This window comes from Metopolophium dirhodum, chromosome 1 (assembly GCF_019925205.1).
Source record: "Metopolophium dirhodum isolate CAU chromosome 1, ASM1992520v1, whole genome shotgun sequence".
In the NCBI taxonomy this organism is placed as follows: Eukaryota; Metazoa; Arthropoda; class Insecta; order Hemiptera; family Aphididae; genus Metopolophium; species Metopolophium dirhodum.
Genome location: NC_083560.1, coordinates 81831140 through 81850209, shown reverse-complemented (window position 1 = coordinate 81850209; position 19070 = coordinate 81831140). Strand labels below are relative to the sequence as shown.

The following is a 19070-nucleotide window of genomic DNA, read 5'->3' as shown; positions in this document are numbered from 1 at the left end:
TGTATCACATTGTTAATGAATTCCTAGACATTTATTAAAGGGGTATAAATTAGACTAGTTTCCTAATAGACATTAATAATATAATAAGAATGTTGATTTCCAATTATTTTCAACAACTTTCCTGTATCAGAAAGAAAACTGTAATTATAGTCTAAGTACCACTTAAGATTAAATATTTAAATATTAATATTGATTTGATTTATTAGCAATCTAAAATAAGAGTATTCTTATTTAAAAAAAAAAATTATTAACTATTCATATTTTAGTTTACAGAGTCACATAGATACTACTATAGTGCCAAGTACCTACTTTATTTTACATAGAATCTGTAATAAATACATTTCATAAAATGTTACTTATATCAAGCTTATATCTATTGCCTACCTTGAATTTTTGGTTTGGAAAATCGTGAAGTAAGCATTTACTACAATACTACAATCTAAATAAGTAAGGTTATGAAGTATTACACAATTAATTATGTCATTAATGGGATACCTAATAATTATTATATAAGAATATCTTATTGAATATTTATTTTAATAACTATCATACTTAGTTAAATAAATTATTTCAAGTGGAATATAATTAATATAAATTTTAAATCAATTCTAAAATAAATAATCGAATTAACATGATAAAATTAATATAGATAATGAATATGCTTTTTATTCTTTTATTGTGCTATTTTTATTAATCAAAATGTTTAATTATAATTTTTTTTACCATCAACAATAACCTAGAGTATAAAATAATAGCTATAATAGTTAGTTTGTACGAATTAACTACTAACTTAAAAAAGTTATACCTAGTTTGGATTTTTATGAAAAAAATACTGCAGAATGTGCTCATATTTCTACATACTAACTATACAACAAGAATTTCATAAATATGCAAAGTATATTGATCATAAATGTATAATATGCATAAAAATACTCGGAAAATGGTATAAAGTTTTTAAAGCTGTACAAATTTTAAGGCATTTTTACTAATTTATTATGAAACTGTTAAAATGACATTCATAAAAAATTATAGATTTGTAGTACTGTATACAATAATCAGAAAATTAAAAATTGATCTGGCCAATTTGTCTAGTTTAGACTTTTTGTGTAATCGTTTACTACCTACCTAGTAAATGAAAAGTTTTAGAATTAATCTTTAGTGATGCGCGTGACATCATATCACATAGTTGAACGCCACCCTAGTTAATTTTTGTCATTCAAGTACCTAATAATAATAATTGTATTAAAATATTATTTATAAAAAAGTGTTTATTATTATACTAGAAATTATACAACATTTCTTTTTACTCTAATTGAAGCAGGTATATTAATTGTTGGATTCAAATATTTATTTGTGTAGGTTAAAAAAATTTTAAATTTAAAATGTATATTTTTGTAATTTTTTTGATTGTACAATAATTACTAAGACAGAATTACTCAATGGAGTAATGAGTATGGAAAATTCATAAAATAATTTATAGCGTGTTAAAAATAGACTAGGATAAATAGTTACACTCGTGTCACCAAAGGTTAACATTTTATTTTTAAAAGATAATAGCCATAAAGTACATAATATGTGTAAACATTTAATGAGTAACCTACCAAATAAAGACCTTTACATTTTATCACATTTTATAAATTGGAATAATGTAGGAACATGGAAAACTAAAAAACTAGAATATTATTATTTATAAATTATTAACTTACAAATTACGATATGGCATATCCCATAAGTAATTACCATATTTTTAAGCACATTTGGTTTTAAGTTAAAAAATGTTTTCCAACTTTAAATACTTAAAAATGTCTGATAAATTATGAATTATAATCTTAATAAATATTAAATTATAAATTAAACTACAATTAAAGCAAAACAAAATAATTGTTAAATTTATAAGATAGAAATTATTTTATGACTAATTAGGTGATTTAAATAATTGCTGCTTGCATAACATCTCTGCGTCAATTAACTTATAACTAAACTCTTGTAAATAAATATTAATTAGTTTAATTCATATACCTACCTAATATTAATCAATCATTACTTGTCATTACTTATTAGTTATTCATACTTATTATTCATAAATACAAACATATTAAATACATACACAATACACATTTATAGATTCTTTTTTAAAGTTAGTTTATTATCTATTCTTCATAACTGTCAAGACGTTTGTGATTAGAATTTAATTGGTTTTCGACCTATGAGGTCTAATATTATCGTACTTAATTTTAATCTCAGAAACTGTCATTATACAATAACCAAGCATTTCTATTTAATAAATCTAATAAATACACTTTGAAATAAATCAGAACGTATTCAAAGACAAATATTATCATATTTATATAATTATATATACATATACATATATATTTAATAATTATTATTTTAACTCGTAAAATGTTAATTGTGTGATAAAAATTGACCTACAGTGTACTTGTTAGTGGAAATTGGCAAGATAAATCCAAACTATTAGATATATGATTTAAATAATTCTAAAACAATAGAATATTATAACAAAAATTAACATAGATAGTTGGTGAATTCTGCATTGTCCTGTGTTAATTTTTTTAATAAATAAATTACAAAAAATGTTTAGTAAAGTTCAAAAAAAAAGACACCAGGTACCTAACACACTGTACAAGCCAAACAATCGCAGTTATCATCATAAATATTACAATGTAAGGCGGTGTACACTGAAATCACATAAGAATTGTTTGTTACATGAATAATAGCTTGAACTATGACAACCATTTTGTATGGTAAGTGTAAATAGAAATTTCTATCCTCAATAATTTTCAAAAACACATGTTTAAGCAGAACAGTTTTAACAAAATGTTTTTTTTTATATTCCATAAGCTCACTATGGTTTTTAGGTAAATATATAATACATATCAATATATTATGCTAATTTCACATATTTTACTTAAATTAAGACATACCTAGTTAATATAACGGATTTATAAATTTTCAAATTATTTATTTATTTTCAAAAACATATATTTAGTTAGGAGTGTAGTCACACGTGTTTTGTGAACCTACTATTTTCAAACTAAGTTTACTTTTGAAATGATCTAATAGTAATCTAACTATTTATAGATATTATGCTCAGATTATTATTAACATTCAATACATTTTAACAAATATATAATAAATCTTGAATAATATCAAAATTGGATTATTTAAAAAAAAAATAATTATATAACTAAGTAATAGGCTTATTATAAATAAGATCTTAGTTATTATAAAAGGATTTATCAATATTTAAATGAATAAAAACGTCTGTAAAAACATTTAAATAAATACTTAGTTTATAGTACTATTTACATACTTATTTAAATTAATTATATTTAACTATAACCACAAATACATTAATACACAGGAAAGTACTTAAATTTCTGATATTCTTAAATATTTAAAATCATTAATACTTGATGGCTCATCGAATAACAGTAAAATAAATAGATACCTAACAAGTAAACTTAAGAATTGGAAACAGACCAAATAGATAACCACACAATTCATAACGGTTTTCATCAATAACATTCATATTTAAAAATTAAGCAGTTACACAATATTTTAAATTGTAACAAAAACAAGGATTCCCTTCTTCATACATTTGTGTTGCAACTTGATAGTTAAGTACAGATTCAAAATTACATACAGACAACATAAAAAAAAAAAATGGAGAGTTCCTAATAGTTTTAAGTTTTTAACATGTTTTTAAATTCTCAACACTGTCAAACTAAGGGAGGCTAATCGCTAATAATACCAACTTTATTTTGTCATTGATCGATGTGTATGATGAAAATATAACATGCTAGTGATTTTAAATCATTAAAAACAAACAGTAGGTATTTTGGTCAGTCCAAAGGCTGATGATTTTACTCCAACAGGATTAAGCAAAAATATACATAATGTACACATTAAAACGAATGTAGGATATTATAATAATAAATTTTTAAAAAAAATGTGATCAGGCGTAGTGGCTTTGTGCCAAAAGGCATCGCGAGTATAAAATTAATGAGAATTGGGAGAGTCTAAAATAGAATATAAAACGTAAACATATTATAATATAATCGCGCGTTGATATTTTTTTACGCATTTATTTCTGTCGGTAAAACGATCTATTATTATTATTATTATTATTATTATTATTATTCGTTAAGAGTGTAAAATTATTTGTGATATTATGAAGAATCACTCACTGACTACGTGTATCATGAACGATCCGAACACGACAAACCAACCCCAACCACCGTCCGGGGGCCGTTTGCTGATAACCGGCACCGACGGCGTCTTCTTCTCCGGTGGGTTCTTAGACCGCATTTTGTTGGCCATGGTCTAGATGGGAATTGAGCGTATTTTTATCTTCTCAATAAAATCGACGACAAGCCGTTAACGAAATCGTATCGTCAGGCGTGAACAGTAGTGCTACAGTGGCTCGTACGTATCATTTACTCGAGTGCACGAAAGGTAAAACTTTGAGCCGTCACCATTTGAAATGTTTTCAATAATCGGGTAAAACCTTTCATCGTGGGAAAAATACAAATAAAATAATACATTAGGCGGGCGAGATATAATAGGTATTAATATATTATAATCGTGATCGTTACTGTTAAAATTTTTTTTCAAATGAAAAAAAATCGCCAAAACCGTTTACCGGTACGTTATATTTTGGGGGGAAAAAAGTATTAAGAAAAAGTAAATACTTCGTATGAGGCGGCAGCGATGACAGCGACAGCAGCAACGACGACGGCGGCAACGAGGAGACGTCTCAACCGGAACAGACCACGAGCCGGCCGATCAAACGCAAGACTGATCGAAGGAACGGATCGGGTTTGAACTAATATTACGAAAACGCATCAGCAGCCCTACCATCATTATTGTTCTACTACTACTACTGCTGCCACTGCTGCTGCTGCTGCTGCATTCGTTATCGCGGACAATCGACGACCATGTGACCGGACCGATGATTTCGACGTTGCCGCTGCGCAACGCCCTGCCGATGTGAAACGGTCCGCACCGTAGTATTATTATTATTATTATTACGAGTGCTTCGCGACCGTGGATCGATCGTTGACGAAATGCTCGTGTTGATTACGTCTCTCCCTCTATCCCTTCTACGGGGACGTTCAACTCATAGGCGTATAAGTACGTTGCTAGTTCCGCATTGCTCTTCCCATTCATAGATTTTCGTCCGAAAGGAGCGTTTATTATTATTCTTCACATGTTTGATTTGCTGACTTGAGACTGCGAACTTCAACACACTTTCCGCTTTTGGATATCATACGAACAAGAATAATAACTCGTCTAGCACGATTATCCGAGTAAAGTTTTCGAAATTTTGCGTCGCGCTGGTAAATAGTAAAATTATTGTTATATTTACCGAACATAATTTCAAACACTGTATAATATTCACCAGACATTAAATAAACACCTGTTATACACTTATACCGCATAGTACAGGATACCGTACCGGTGTACATCGAGTGTCGTACACGGAAAAACAGAGAGAAAATTAGTGATAACGCCACGTCATACTATCGATGGTAGGTAACTCTGATAGGCGATAGTCTCTGATAGGCGATAGTACTTTTTTATTCTTTCCATCGATTATAAAGTTACAATATTATTATTATTAATATTTATTGTAAATAAAAAATAATCATTTTTAAATCAGGTTGGTAGTATAGGCTTACATTAAAACATGTTACCTTTTAATAATACTTCATTTGGAAGTCGAATAATTTAACAGTTATACAACAATAATATAATATTATTGTTCCTAGTACAATAAACTCAAATAAATAGATATATCAGAATATAGAAAACAAAATGATTTGTTTGGAAATATAATATTATTGTTAATGAGAATGTTTAATCTATTAAAAATAATTAGTTTTATAATAATATGTCTATTAAAATAGCCATATGTTTTTTATGGTATTCGGAAAAAAAACACGTTAAAAAAATCCCCACCTATAGAAAAAAAAAGCCCCGTACTAACTAAACACATAACGCATTTTCATTATAGTGTATTCAAGATAGTTACTTTAGAAAGTATTGTGGTATGATCGATAGCTTAGCTTTTCTGCCTCTGGATTAAGTGATAGATGGAATGACGTGCTTGAAAGAAAATATACCACCTCATGCAGAAGACCTTTTGTTTTATTTTGATTTTTATTATGTAAATGGTACATACAGGCGAGTAGGAACTGCTTCGTCCTTGGGTTTGCGTAAAATACCTCCCACATTTCCACCGTATACGTGGAATGTACATGAGTTAACATTAAAAAGTGGACATCGCACCAACAATAATACAGATGGTTGGAATAACCGTTTTTCAAAGCTCTGTGCTCATAAGCATCCAACAATTTGGAATTTAATAAAAAAGATGAAAATGGAAGTTGCTGCAGACCAAGCGAAATTGGCGTTGAGTAATGTAGGAGACAGAGTACAGAGTACAAAACTAGGTACAAAACAATTAATTGAAAACCGCCTAAAAATGTATGTGTACAAATTAAAAATAATGATATAAGTATTTTAGATTTTCTAATGGCAGTTAGCCACAACATTAGAAAGCAATGCGACTAAATTATTTTAAATTTGTACACAACTTTTTTAATTTTTTTAAATTATATACAAATGACAAATGACAGTTATTTACCTTTAAACATTTTTTAGATTCTGAGCGAAGCGATGAATGTATTGATTTTACAATGATGTGTGTTTTTTTTTTTTTATTTTTTTTTTATTTTTGTGTCTGTCATCACCTTTTAGGACAGTAAAAGTGCTTGGATTTTCTTCAATAGTAACTTTTCTGATAGGAAGTGAATCTAGTTGGTACTTTGGGGGGTCAAAAGTAAAAATTTCCCAGTAGTTTTCACAAGCGACGTGAAAAACAAAAGAAAAATTAAGGAAAAACGGGAATTTTTACGCAAAATCTGTTTTCGAGAAAATCGATTTTGGTTTTTGGTGTAACTCTAAAACAAATGACCGTAGGGACATGACATTTTGACTGAATGTTTATATTAGCATTTTCTATTCACCATAAAATTTTCCAAATATTTTGACTTATTTTGAGCTGTTTACGGACATTGTCAATTTCCATTTTTTTTTCTATAAATATCAATAAAATTTTATCTGTTGAATAAAAAAGCTTGAAAATTTAATAGAAGGCTCCTAGGTTATTGTTTCAAAGGCAGATGAAAAAAATTAAAAATCCTTAGTCACAGTTTTTATTTATAAGCATTTAAAGTTCAAATTTTGACAAAATACGGAATTCTGTTTTTGGCGTAACACTAAAACAAACGACCGTATATACCTATATTACATTTTAACCAAGTGTTTATATTAGCATTTTACTCTAAAACATTTTCAAAATATTATGACTTGTTTTGAGTTTCAATTATTTAAGTTGGGGTAAAAAAGCGTGAAAATTTAATATAAGGCTCTTGATATATCATTCTAATAGCAGTTGAAAAATATTAAAAATACATAGGCACAATTTTTTTTATAAGCATTTAAAGTTAAAATGTTGACAACATTTATCAAATTTATAATTTATTAATTATTTTGTGGTTAAAAATGTATAAAATGTTTAAATTTTATGGCTAAGGATTGAAAATTTAAAACAAGGCTCCACGTAAATAGGTTATATATAAATTACTTTATTCACAATAATATCATCAAATATACTTGGTAATATCATAGGCTGACTGACCGTTTTCGCTCAGAATCGTTTTTCTTATACAACGATATTATATCATTGAATTCAAATTTAACACTATCCATTACAGTGACCCACTTGTAACCTACTGTATAGCAGAGCGACATCCACTTATCCACCTTTTTAATTATGTACAAATGACAATTATTGACAATATAAAATGCAGATTGCTGCAGCTATTCTTGTATACTTTATAATAATTAATTAGTAATACATAATATATAATATGTTATTGAACTATTTATTCCATATATATTTTGATTTATTGTTTATGTTATATGATTTTTTAACTGTGATATAATTAGTTATTGTTTAATGTCATATACTAGATGTAATTTTTTTATAGTTACCTTTTAATAAAATAAATGTATTGTCTAGTATAATAAATATTAAATTAGATACATACCTAATAATATAATAATTTTTATTAATTTTCATAAAATATTTTATGGTTATAGATATTACATTAAAGAAGTGTTAGGTACATAGATAAATGTAATGATTATATTATTATGATTATATTTAATTATGTAAATCATAATAAAAAAGAATAATGTATTTAGTTGGTACGGGGCTTTTTTTTCCTAGATTCGTTTTTTATTTAGTTTTGCTGGTTTATTAAAACTCAGTTTGTCCGATATTATTATTTGACACGCTTTTGTATTCTTAACTGTGCTACAGAATAATATAATCTGCACGGAACAACATAAAATAAAAATTAATATTAATATTTATTGTAGAAATAAAATTCAAGAAGTGAATATTAATGTAGGGCGTTAAGGAGAAGTTCTTCGTATCAAGAATTGTATAGATATTAAACAACTTTAATCGCTCCACCCCCCTCCTTATTGAGCTTGAGAGTTAATACTTGAGATACGCCACTAGATTCTATTAAGCTCAAACTGAAAATCAAATTATATACCTACTAACTACTTACAACTTATACTCGTACCTAGTATGTATATAAATATAATACTATAATATATGAAGCCACGAAGGTATAACACTATAAAAAGTTAATATAAATAATCAATCATGTATACTAGGTACCTGTACAGCTGTACACATGTGACGATGTGACTGTATTTACTATTCAGTATTTAGAGGGAACACACGGCTGACATAATAATTTATAGTTAGATAAACATTATATAGAAATTAAAATCCCATTTTTAGCGGTATTTCGTAATTTGTCGATGGTTTTTCCTGTGGCATTAAATAACTATTGAGAAAATCGAAAAATTACCTTTCTAAAGTACCATCTTGATCCAATTTGCTAAATATAAGGTACTATATGTTGAAATCAAAGCACCCCTTCTAGTAGATATTTTGTATACAGGATATAAAAAAAAAAATAATAAAAAAATAAACACCATTGTAAAACTACTAGCTTCCTCACTTCGCTCAAAATCTAAAATTATGTACCTATCTTAACTCTTAGTTCATTAATAGTGAAGTATACACAGAACCGTTTTTATATACAATGATTTTTCATAGAATTTTAATTTAAAATGTAATTTAGCAGTCCTATAATTACGATGTAATAGTGTTATGATTACCAGATTACTAGGTACAGTATAATATATTAATATTACGGTGACCTACTCAATGGCGATGCATAGGTAGTAGTGTAATAGGTACTAGTACAATTATTATACATTTATACAGCAGATCGAATTCCTCACGTTATTTTTTATATGTTGGAGAAAAAAATTTAACTCATAGATTCAATGTCAATTTAAATGTGTATTTTATTAATTTATACATTAAATTATAATAAATAAAATAAAACATATTATGTAGGTATATTTAAAAAAATTATCAAAATTTTAAAGCTTATAAAAAAAAAATATAACTGTACTTTTAATTTTTTACAACTACCTACTATTGTAACAATATATCAGAATCCTTGTATTAAATTTTCACACTTTCTGAATAGGAAATTGAATCTAGTATAGGTATTTTTGAAAGATTGAAATTAAAAATACACAGCGTCGGTAAAAACCAAAACAAATTAAGGAAAAACAGGGATTTTTACGCAATACCAGTTTTTGACAAAATCGATTGACATACCTATTTGGGTTTGTATTATCATTTTCGTTACACCATTACATTATAAAAATATTTTGTCTTTTTTTAAACTATTTATAGGCATAACAAAATTACTATTTTTATTAGTTTTTTTTTTAAATTATTGCCGATAAAATTTTTTTGCTTGATTAAAATACTAAAAATTTAATACAAAGTTCTTCATAAGTTATTGTAATTTAAAAAAAAAAGTTAAGCATAAGCACAATAATTTTTTTTAGCATCTGAAATTAGAATCACGAATATTTTAAATATTCATAAAAATGTTTAAACATACATTTAACATTTAAGATTTAAAAAAGGAGTATATTTATATTAATTAACATTGAATATACATATACCATAACACATAACACAGTGACACGTATATAGTTATTATATCTAGCTATATTATTTTGAAATACCATTTTAATCAAATGTTCAAATTAATTAAACACGGCGTCGTACTTTCATTTAAATCACAACGCTGCGGCTTTTATCAGAAAATTATAATAATACTAGGCATATAGGATTTCATATCATAAACATAACAATTGTATTAATGATTGAAAACTAATAAGCTAACATAATATTATTATGTAATAAGTAAAATTATATTATTACAATTATAATATTCATTAGATAAAAAGGTGGGCAGTGGGTGTCGCTCTACTGTACAGTAGGTTACAAGTGGGTCACTGTAATGGATGGTGTTGAATTTTAATTCAATGATATAGTATCATTGTATACGAAAAACGATTTTGAGCGAAGGCCTATGATAAATATTGCTATATATATACTTGATGATAATATTATTGTGAATAAAGTAATTTATTTACCTATTTAGTTTATTGTTTTAATTTTTAATCCTTAGCTTTAAAAATCAATCATTTTTAAATTTCATAAATTTTGTCAAAATTCAAAATTTAAATTGTTATAAAATTGTTCCTATGTTTTTTGGTATTTTTCAACAGCTATTGTAACATTATATCAGGAACCTCGTATTACAATTTGTACGCTTTTTGACCCAACAAATACAATTTTTTTGACATTTATAGAAATTAAAAACTAAAAAAAAGTGGGCAAGTGGGTGTCGCTCTGCTGTACAGCAGGTTACAAGTGGATTATTGTAATGGATGGAGTTGAATTTGAATTCAATGATAAAATATCATTGTATATTTTTTTTTTTGATAAAGGTACACAAACTTATGAAGAATCTTGTATTACATTTTCAAATCTTAGATTTAAAAAGAAAATTTTTAATGAATTTTTTTACAATTTTATAATTTGCCAATTTTCGTCATTTTTACGTATTTTGTCAATATTTGAACTTTAAATGCTTATAAAAAAAATTGTGACTATGGATTTTTAATTTTTTTCATCTACCTTTGAAACAATATACTAGGAGTCTTCTATAAAATTTTTAAGCTTTTTCAACCAATAAATAAATTTATTTGATATTTATATAAAAAAAATAAAAAAATTGGAAACTGAAAATGTCTGTAAACAGCTCAAAACATGTCAAAATATACTTGAAACTTTTACGTATATATACTATTTTACTTTATATAGGAACTTTATACATATTATTACCTAAGTAAATATATACATAAATACATTTTCAAAATTTTTATTTTTATTTTAAGATACTGCCTATTTATACCATGAACCTATAATTAATACCATCCTACGGTAAAACGGTATTAACTCAAAAGGTAATAACAAAAATAAATTATGTAAATAAATTATACTATTATAATAATTAATTATTAATAATATAATAAATGCAATGTTTGCAAAAATTAAATCAATCCGCTGTTATAGGTACTACATATTACTTTATTGGTATATTATCTTAATGGAAATATCAAAAAACATATTAAGAAATATACTTAGTAATAGAGGCTGAGACGCTGAGTGATGACAGACCGTCATACAAAGAATATTGATTTTAATTATTTTTTTTAGTTTAAAAATATTATACGTGGGTATTTGAAACTTTTAAAATATATTATTGTATTTTTTACACACAATGACTATTTCAAATGTAATTTGCAATAATTAATTTAAGCTACTAATACCTAGTTAATAGTATAATAAATTACTTAAATCACAATAATATCATAAAATAAGTAATATTATAGGCAGGTAGACCGTCTTCGCTCAGAATCGTTTTTCGAATACATTGATTTTATATTATGATTGAATTCAAGTTAGCACGTCCATTAGAGACTCCAAACACCTACTAATGTACAGTAGAGCATTACTCACCTGACCGCTTTTTATTATTATTATTATTAGTAGTAGTAGTACTCCAACCACACTATCAGATTATGCCATAATACTTAAGATATATATTATATACATTATTATAGTTATTAATATGTTTATCTGATTGGTTAATAAATTATTATTATTAAATTTGAATTCAATGATAAATCATTGAATACAAAAAACGATTCTGATCGGAAACAATGTGTCACTGTGTGAGCCTCTATTTCTAAGGGATATTTTCTAATTTATTTCTATGACTATAAGTGCTATTTAGCTTAGAGCTAATACAAATATTTTTTTAAATATCATTGTGTAAAGAAAATAAAAATTTAAATAATAATGGAATGAATCAAGTTTCTGATTTCGTAGTAAGCACAAAAAAATAACTAAAATCCTTAATTTCAAATCAAAATTTGAATTTGAAACACCTATAAAAATGCTTGTTTAATGCAGCTTATGTATTTTTTTATATTTTCAAATTTATATAAAAACACAACATATGAGTTATGCGGAATCTTATATAACTTCTAATTACTATATAATATTTTAAGCTTTTTGATCGAAAAAATCACAGAAACACATAAATAATTACACAAATCATTCAATCATTGTAAAAGCAATAGGTAGATAGATTCAACATTTCAGCGAGGCACTCAGAATCTAAAATATGTTTTTGTAAACATAATATAGTTTTCCGTTGGTTGTTATTTTTTTATTACCTTTGCTTAACCTTGCATAGTTGCATCATAAAGTTCAAAACACTGGAATAAAAACTAAAAATATTTCTATAATCGTCATTAGTTTCCTTTTTCGATAATCATTATGTAATAATTTAAATTTTAGTGTTAACTTATAATCAAATCTTATAAATGCCTTTATTTGTTTGTCAAGGTCAAAAAATACATAAATTAATAGCTCAGTATATACAATATTAGACAAAATAATCTAGAAAAAAATGTCATAACTTTTCAGTAGGTAGGTAATATCATTAGTCTTGTAGGTATTAGATATTAAATATTTATTGGTAAATTAATTAACAACAACAACATAGTATTTAATAGCACTAGTGGCCATTTTCACTTATTCTCGCTAAGATTAAAGTATTGAAACTAATAAGAAGAACATAAAAAAAATACAATTCAGACTGTATACAGGGCGATTTATCAAGCGTAAAACAGTCATTATCAAAAAAAGTATTAATGTTTTTGAAAATATTTTCTTACATAGTTTCAAGTTGTTAAAAAAACAACGTTTTTATTAGAAAATCATATTTTAAAATATTTTTTATCCTTATATTTTTTTTAAGTTTTTTACTTTTTTGAACGATAGCATAGAGTTTTAATTTCATATTCCAAAGCAAAATACTTTTTTTCTTTGTACAGTGTTAAATAAGCTAGTAAGACCTGTAAGGCATAGGTTAACTATTCAATATACTTGGTCTGATGTGTTTCGTAAATATTTTCTTTTACTTTTTGTTGGTAGAAAATGTGCGTTCTGCTGTTGAAGTAAAAACTGGTAATGTAGCTAATATTTTAAAAATACAATTTTATTTGGAAAAAATTCAGAATTACATTTAGTATAATATGCTTCAATAGCTGAATTCAGGTAAAAAGTAAAAACAATAAAATACGGGTTTAGTTTTCAATATCTATCGTATTCCCACAATTGTTAATGGTAGGTATTATAAGGTATAACAATACAAAAATAATATAGAGTTATAGGTATCATATTACTAGGGAAACATGGTAAATTATTATAATTAATTTAGTTTCATAAATTAAATTCTTAACTAATTAAGAAAAGTTTCGGTGGGGGGGGGGGGGGGTGAACTCAAATGCGGCCTGGAACACGATTACATTTTACTAATATTTTGACAACTATAATATATGCGTGTATTTGTAAATTATATGTTACAATAATATATTTTGTTTATTCGATATACCTAATTGGTACTTAACCTTGTGCCCGCTATCACTTGATCTGTGATTATCGCATTAGTTTCACATTAATGGGTGTGTCAGCAGTGCTGGATCTGGCAGCCGAATAAATCATCGTGGGCCTGCTTAAGATTGTACATATTTTATATATTATTATGGTTAGCGATTATGTTTAAAGACACTGCAGTACTCCACGAACTACACTTTTAGAGGATTCCCGCCACCTACGGTTATTGAAAATAATATATAACTTAGTACATAAAACTAGTATAGCTAAATCTTAATATAATTTATGTCACTCCTATAGTATGGTTCCTTGTCTCTGACCATACATCAGTAACAGATTTGAATATATTACAAACTCCCCAGTCTTTTTATTATCGATCGGTTCACTTATATAGGTACATTTTAACATTAAGTATACACTTTGGCAAAATGAAATTTTGAAAAAAAACAACATTAAATCTTATAAAAATATTAACTGATATTTATTATTGTTTTAAGAAATTACAAGCAGTTCTTAAAGATCTATTGAACGGTGTGAATTTTCTTAAAATAAATATTATTTCAGACTCACCCGAAAACTGAAGTCTGTAATGATTTGAAACAACTACTTCATTCAAATTGCCTGATATGATCGATAAATACAAAATATGTTAGAGTGTTGCACACATAAATCGATAAATTTCCAATATTTACTATATTCAGACTGGATATATTTAAACAGTTTCGTACTCAATTTTTCTTATAATTATTGTTATTACTAGACGTCTAGACAGAAGCTGAGCTCGTTCGAACGAAAAAGTTTAGAATTGCGTTATAATTTATTGTTATCTATATTCAAATCATGAACCAATCAATTCATAATAATATTAATACATAATATTATGTATTGTCTTGGAAATGAACCGCGAGAACAAAACTATTTTTCTCAGAGACAACTAAAATATATTATACATGCAGGACGCAGGTCCTTTTTAAGGAGTAGTCCTTAACATTTTGATTTATACCTAACAGTTAAAAAATATTTGTGCTGGTAGTTATGAATAGATTACAAGCATATGAATCAAGTATATATTATTATGTTTGTACGGACGCCGTGACAGTACAGGTAGCCTAAAATAGGCGAAGAGAGGAAATAGATCAAACTACATTTTTTTTATAACGAAGAAAACAATCACATTTATTTTCTGCAAACACTTAAAATTTTTCTGAACATTTTTCCTAATTGATATTTATGAGCCCCCCCCCCCCCCCCCCTATAAAATCCTGTTTACTCAACTTTGACAGTACCTACATAGTGTATATTTATTATTTAGTATAATATAAATGAGTAGTGTAACTAAGAATAATGTTTGGATGTTTGCTGTTTGGCCTCACAGAATTATATGTATAAATAATATTTTTTAGATTTATTAAAAAATAAATAAATACATTTAAAATTTCAAATTGCAATATTATTTGCTATTGTTAGGTTAGGTTCAGGGCTTGCAAACGTTAAATATAACGTTATGATTATAACGTTATATTTGACAAAAAATGATTGAAATTCGTAAACGTAATTATAACGGAAAGCGATAATCAAAAATAATTAAATACCGTAAAACCAAACATAACGATTAACAAAATATATTATAAATCATTAAACAAAACATATTGCAAAACTTAATTTATAGAATATCATTGAACGAAAAATAACACAAAACAAAATATTTTAAAATATGTTTATTTAAAAGGTCTATTGGTTTCGTAGAAACATTTATTTCATGCAAACAATCTAAGAATTGATTATATTATATTCCGTACCCGGGCCATTACCTACCCGTATTAGTTATTACTTATTATCTTTAAATTGAATAGGTATTAACACTATTTTAAATAACGATAAACGCAAAAATGATGTAACTTTTTAATTGTAAATAGCATAAAACGGAATTTTTTATCAAATGCAAGAAGCCCTAGTTAGGTTAACAATAAAAACAATTTCGTAAGTATGTTACTGACACATTTTTTATGAGGTCCCTCTAATGGATTTGCTGATTTTATTTCAATCCTTAAATCCACCACTGTAGGTAATTAGAAGTCAAAAATCAAAATATAACTTGTAAATGGTTTATTGTTACATAAACATAATAATATATAGTTATTAGTTACTATAGTCTATATATTGTGTATTAGTGCGTACTTTGTTTTGGCTTATAGGCTCTTAACGCACTAGCTATTACGTAAATATAATAATATAAAGATATACTATTCTGTAACTTAAAAATCTAGAATAATTTGTAGGCATACGCTCAAAACAATTTTAGGATTTCAAGGGATAAAATATTAATTATTATTTGTATATTTAAAATTAAACAAACTATAATAGTGTTTTTATTTATAAAAATAAAATTACCAACTTGTTAATATTATAATTGGGGTCTGGGAGACTAGAGCGTGTGAGTTTGTTATGACTTATGAGAATATATTATACTCAACGAATAATTAAAGTACAATTAACGTTAACGTTAACATTAACAATTGTTAATTGTTATTAATAATGATAATAATATACTCGCACAACTACTGTTATTTTATTTTTTAAATTTCAAATAATATCATATTACTACCAAAGTAAACTAAGCAATAGCAATAACATAGCTGTTAACGACTAGAGCAGCTATTATTGACATTGATTTATATTTTGATTGATGACTGAATATAGCAGTATATCACAAGAATGTCATAAATGTTTCTTAGAATTGTATTATATATAGTATGTGTATCTAATAAAAATAAAACTAAAATAACAATAACCAAATAATTATTACTAGGTACTTATAATTAGGTCCGTGAAGTTGGCCGCACAATGTCAAAATTTTGGCTCCAAATTTTGTCAATAATTTGTAAGTCATTTGTAAGTATTTGTAAGCACAATTTGGTAATTTGTAAGTTATCCCTTCCTTAACTATCCCAAAAAGAAGTTGGCCGTGCTTTGTCGAGCTTTTTGAACTTTGACTGTTCCAAATCGTCCTGCGCAATTTGTAAGTATTTGTAAGCATGAATTTAAAATTTGTAAGTCATTCCTCCCTAATTTATTCCTAAATAGAACTTGGTCGAAAAATTAATAAAAAAAGCCTGGTTAAATTTAAAAAATATCCTTATAGGATAAAAAATTTTAATAGAATAAAAAATTAGCTAAATAAAAATTGATATTAAATAAAATGTAATTTCAATAAAAAAGAAAATTTTAAATAGGTTAAATTAAAAAAACCGAAGTAGAAAAAATGTATATCTAAAAAACCTAAAAAGAATAAAAAAACCAGTTGAATAAAAAATTTACAATAAATTGAAATTACAATTTAATTTATGTATAGCTAATTTTTTATTTTATTAAAATTTTTTATCCTATTAAGATATTTTTTTTAAATTTAACTTGGCTCATTTTATTAATATTTGATTTTTTATTAAATATCAATTTTTTATTCAACTGATTTTTTATCCCATTTAGGTTTCTTAGATATGTTTTCTTTCTACCTTGGTTTTTTATTTTAACTAACCTTTTTTTATTGAAATTACATTTTATTTAATATCAATTTTTATTTAGCTGATTTTTTATTCTATTAAAATTTTTTATCCTAAAAAGATATTTTTATAATTTAACTAGGCTTTTTTTATTAATTTTTCGACCAACTTCTATTTAGAAATAAATTAGGGAGGAATGACTTACAAATTTTAAATTCATGCTTAGAAATACTTACAAATTAATTTAATTGCACAGGACGATTTGGAACAGTCAAAGTTCAAAATGCTCGACAAAGCACGGCCAACTTCTTTTTGGAATAATTAAGGTAGGGATAACTTACAAATTCTAAATTCGTGCTTACAAATACTTACGAATTGCGCATGACGGTTTGGAGTAGTCAAAAACTTTGAAATGCCAAAACGTCAAGTTTCGCGGAAGTTAGCCGTGATTTAAACTTTTGAGGATAATTGAAAACGGCTGTACTTACAAATTACCAAATTGTGCTTGCAAATACTTACAAATGACTTACAAATTATTGACAAAATTTGGAGCCAACATTTTGACATTGTGCGGCCAACTTCACGGACATATTATAATTATAATAATTTATTTTAGATTCTGAGCGAAACGATGATTTTATTGATTTTACAACTATGTATGTTTTTAATTTTTTATTATTTGTTTCTGTGTATACCGTATATGACAATAGTAACTAGTCAAAATAATGTTTCAATTTTCCACTTCAGTATCTTTTATAACGGGAGAGTGAATCTAGTTGGTACATTTAAGAGGTAAAAATTGAAAATTCCTAGCAATTTTCAATATCTTTTGGAAAAAAAAAATTAAATTAAAATAGGTAGGTATTTACTGAAATTTATACAGCATATGCTGTGAGAATATAATCAATTTTGGTTATTATATTGTGTTCCAGAAAATATTTGTTTTAGAGTTACATCAAAAACCAAAATCGATTTTGTCAAAAACCGATTTTGCGTAAAAATTCCCGGTTTTCTTTATTTTTTTTTTTTTTGTTTTTCTCGGCGCTTTTGAAAATTACTGGGAATTTTAAATTTTGACCTATCCAATGCACCAACTTGGTTTATTAAGTTCACTTTCCGAACGATTAAGATACTAAAGTTGAAAATCTAAGCATTATTTCAACTAGTTATCGTGTACACAGAAAAAAAAATTTTAAAAAAAAACACATCATTTTAAAATCAATACAATCTAAAATGACTTTATTTTTTTGAATAACTATAAATTTAGTTTATTATAAATGTACAGCCACTTTTTTTATATATTATGCAAATTTGATTTATTTATGTTACCTTATTTGATCGTAATGACCGTTTGAATAATAAAAGTGTGGCTGATAAGAGAACGTCACGCAACGACTAACGGTTTGTTTTTTATTCAGTGGCGTTTATGTGACGTTGGAACATTGTAGAAACGTTGTAGAAACTTTGTAGAAATATTGTGACAGCGAACGATGAGAATACGTCTAACAGGGACCTATGCAGTGTTCGTGATGGCTATTTAACGTCAAACG

The 19070-nt window shown here is 26.0% G+C and overlaps 1 protein-coding gene across 1 annotated transcript in view; it reads right to left on the bottom strand.

Moving 5' to 3' along the window:
* The window catches only part of LOC132934240 (uncharacterized), a 57544-nt gene extending 52256 nt beyond the window's left edge, over positions 1-5288 (bottom strand). Inside the window, exons 1-2 of the mRNA XM_061000525.1 lie at positions 4716-5288; positions 4212-4531 (exon numbers count right to left, since the gene is read on the bottom strand). Coding sequence (XP_060856508.1) covers positions 4212-4344 — 133 coding nt within the window. The 5' untranslated portion in view covers positions 4345-4531; positions 4716-5288. The remainder of the gene's footprint in view (positions 1-4211; positions 4532-4715) is intronic.
* Between the last annotated feature and the right edge of the window lie 13782 nt (positions 5289-19070).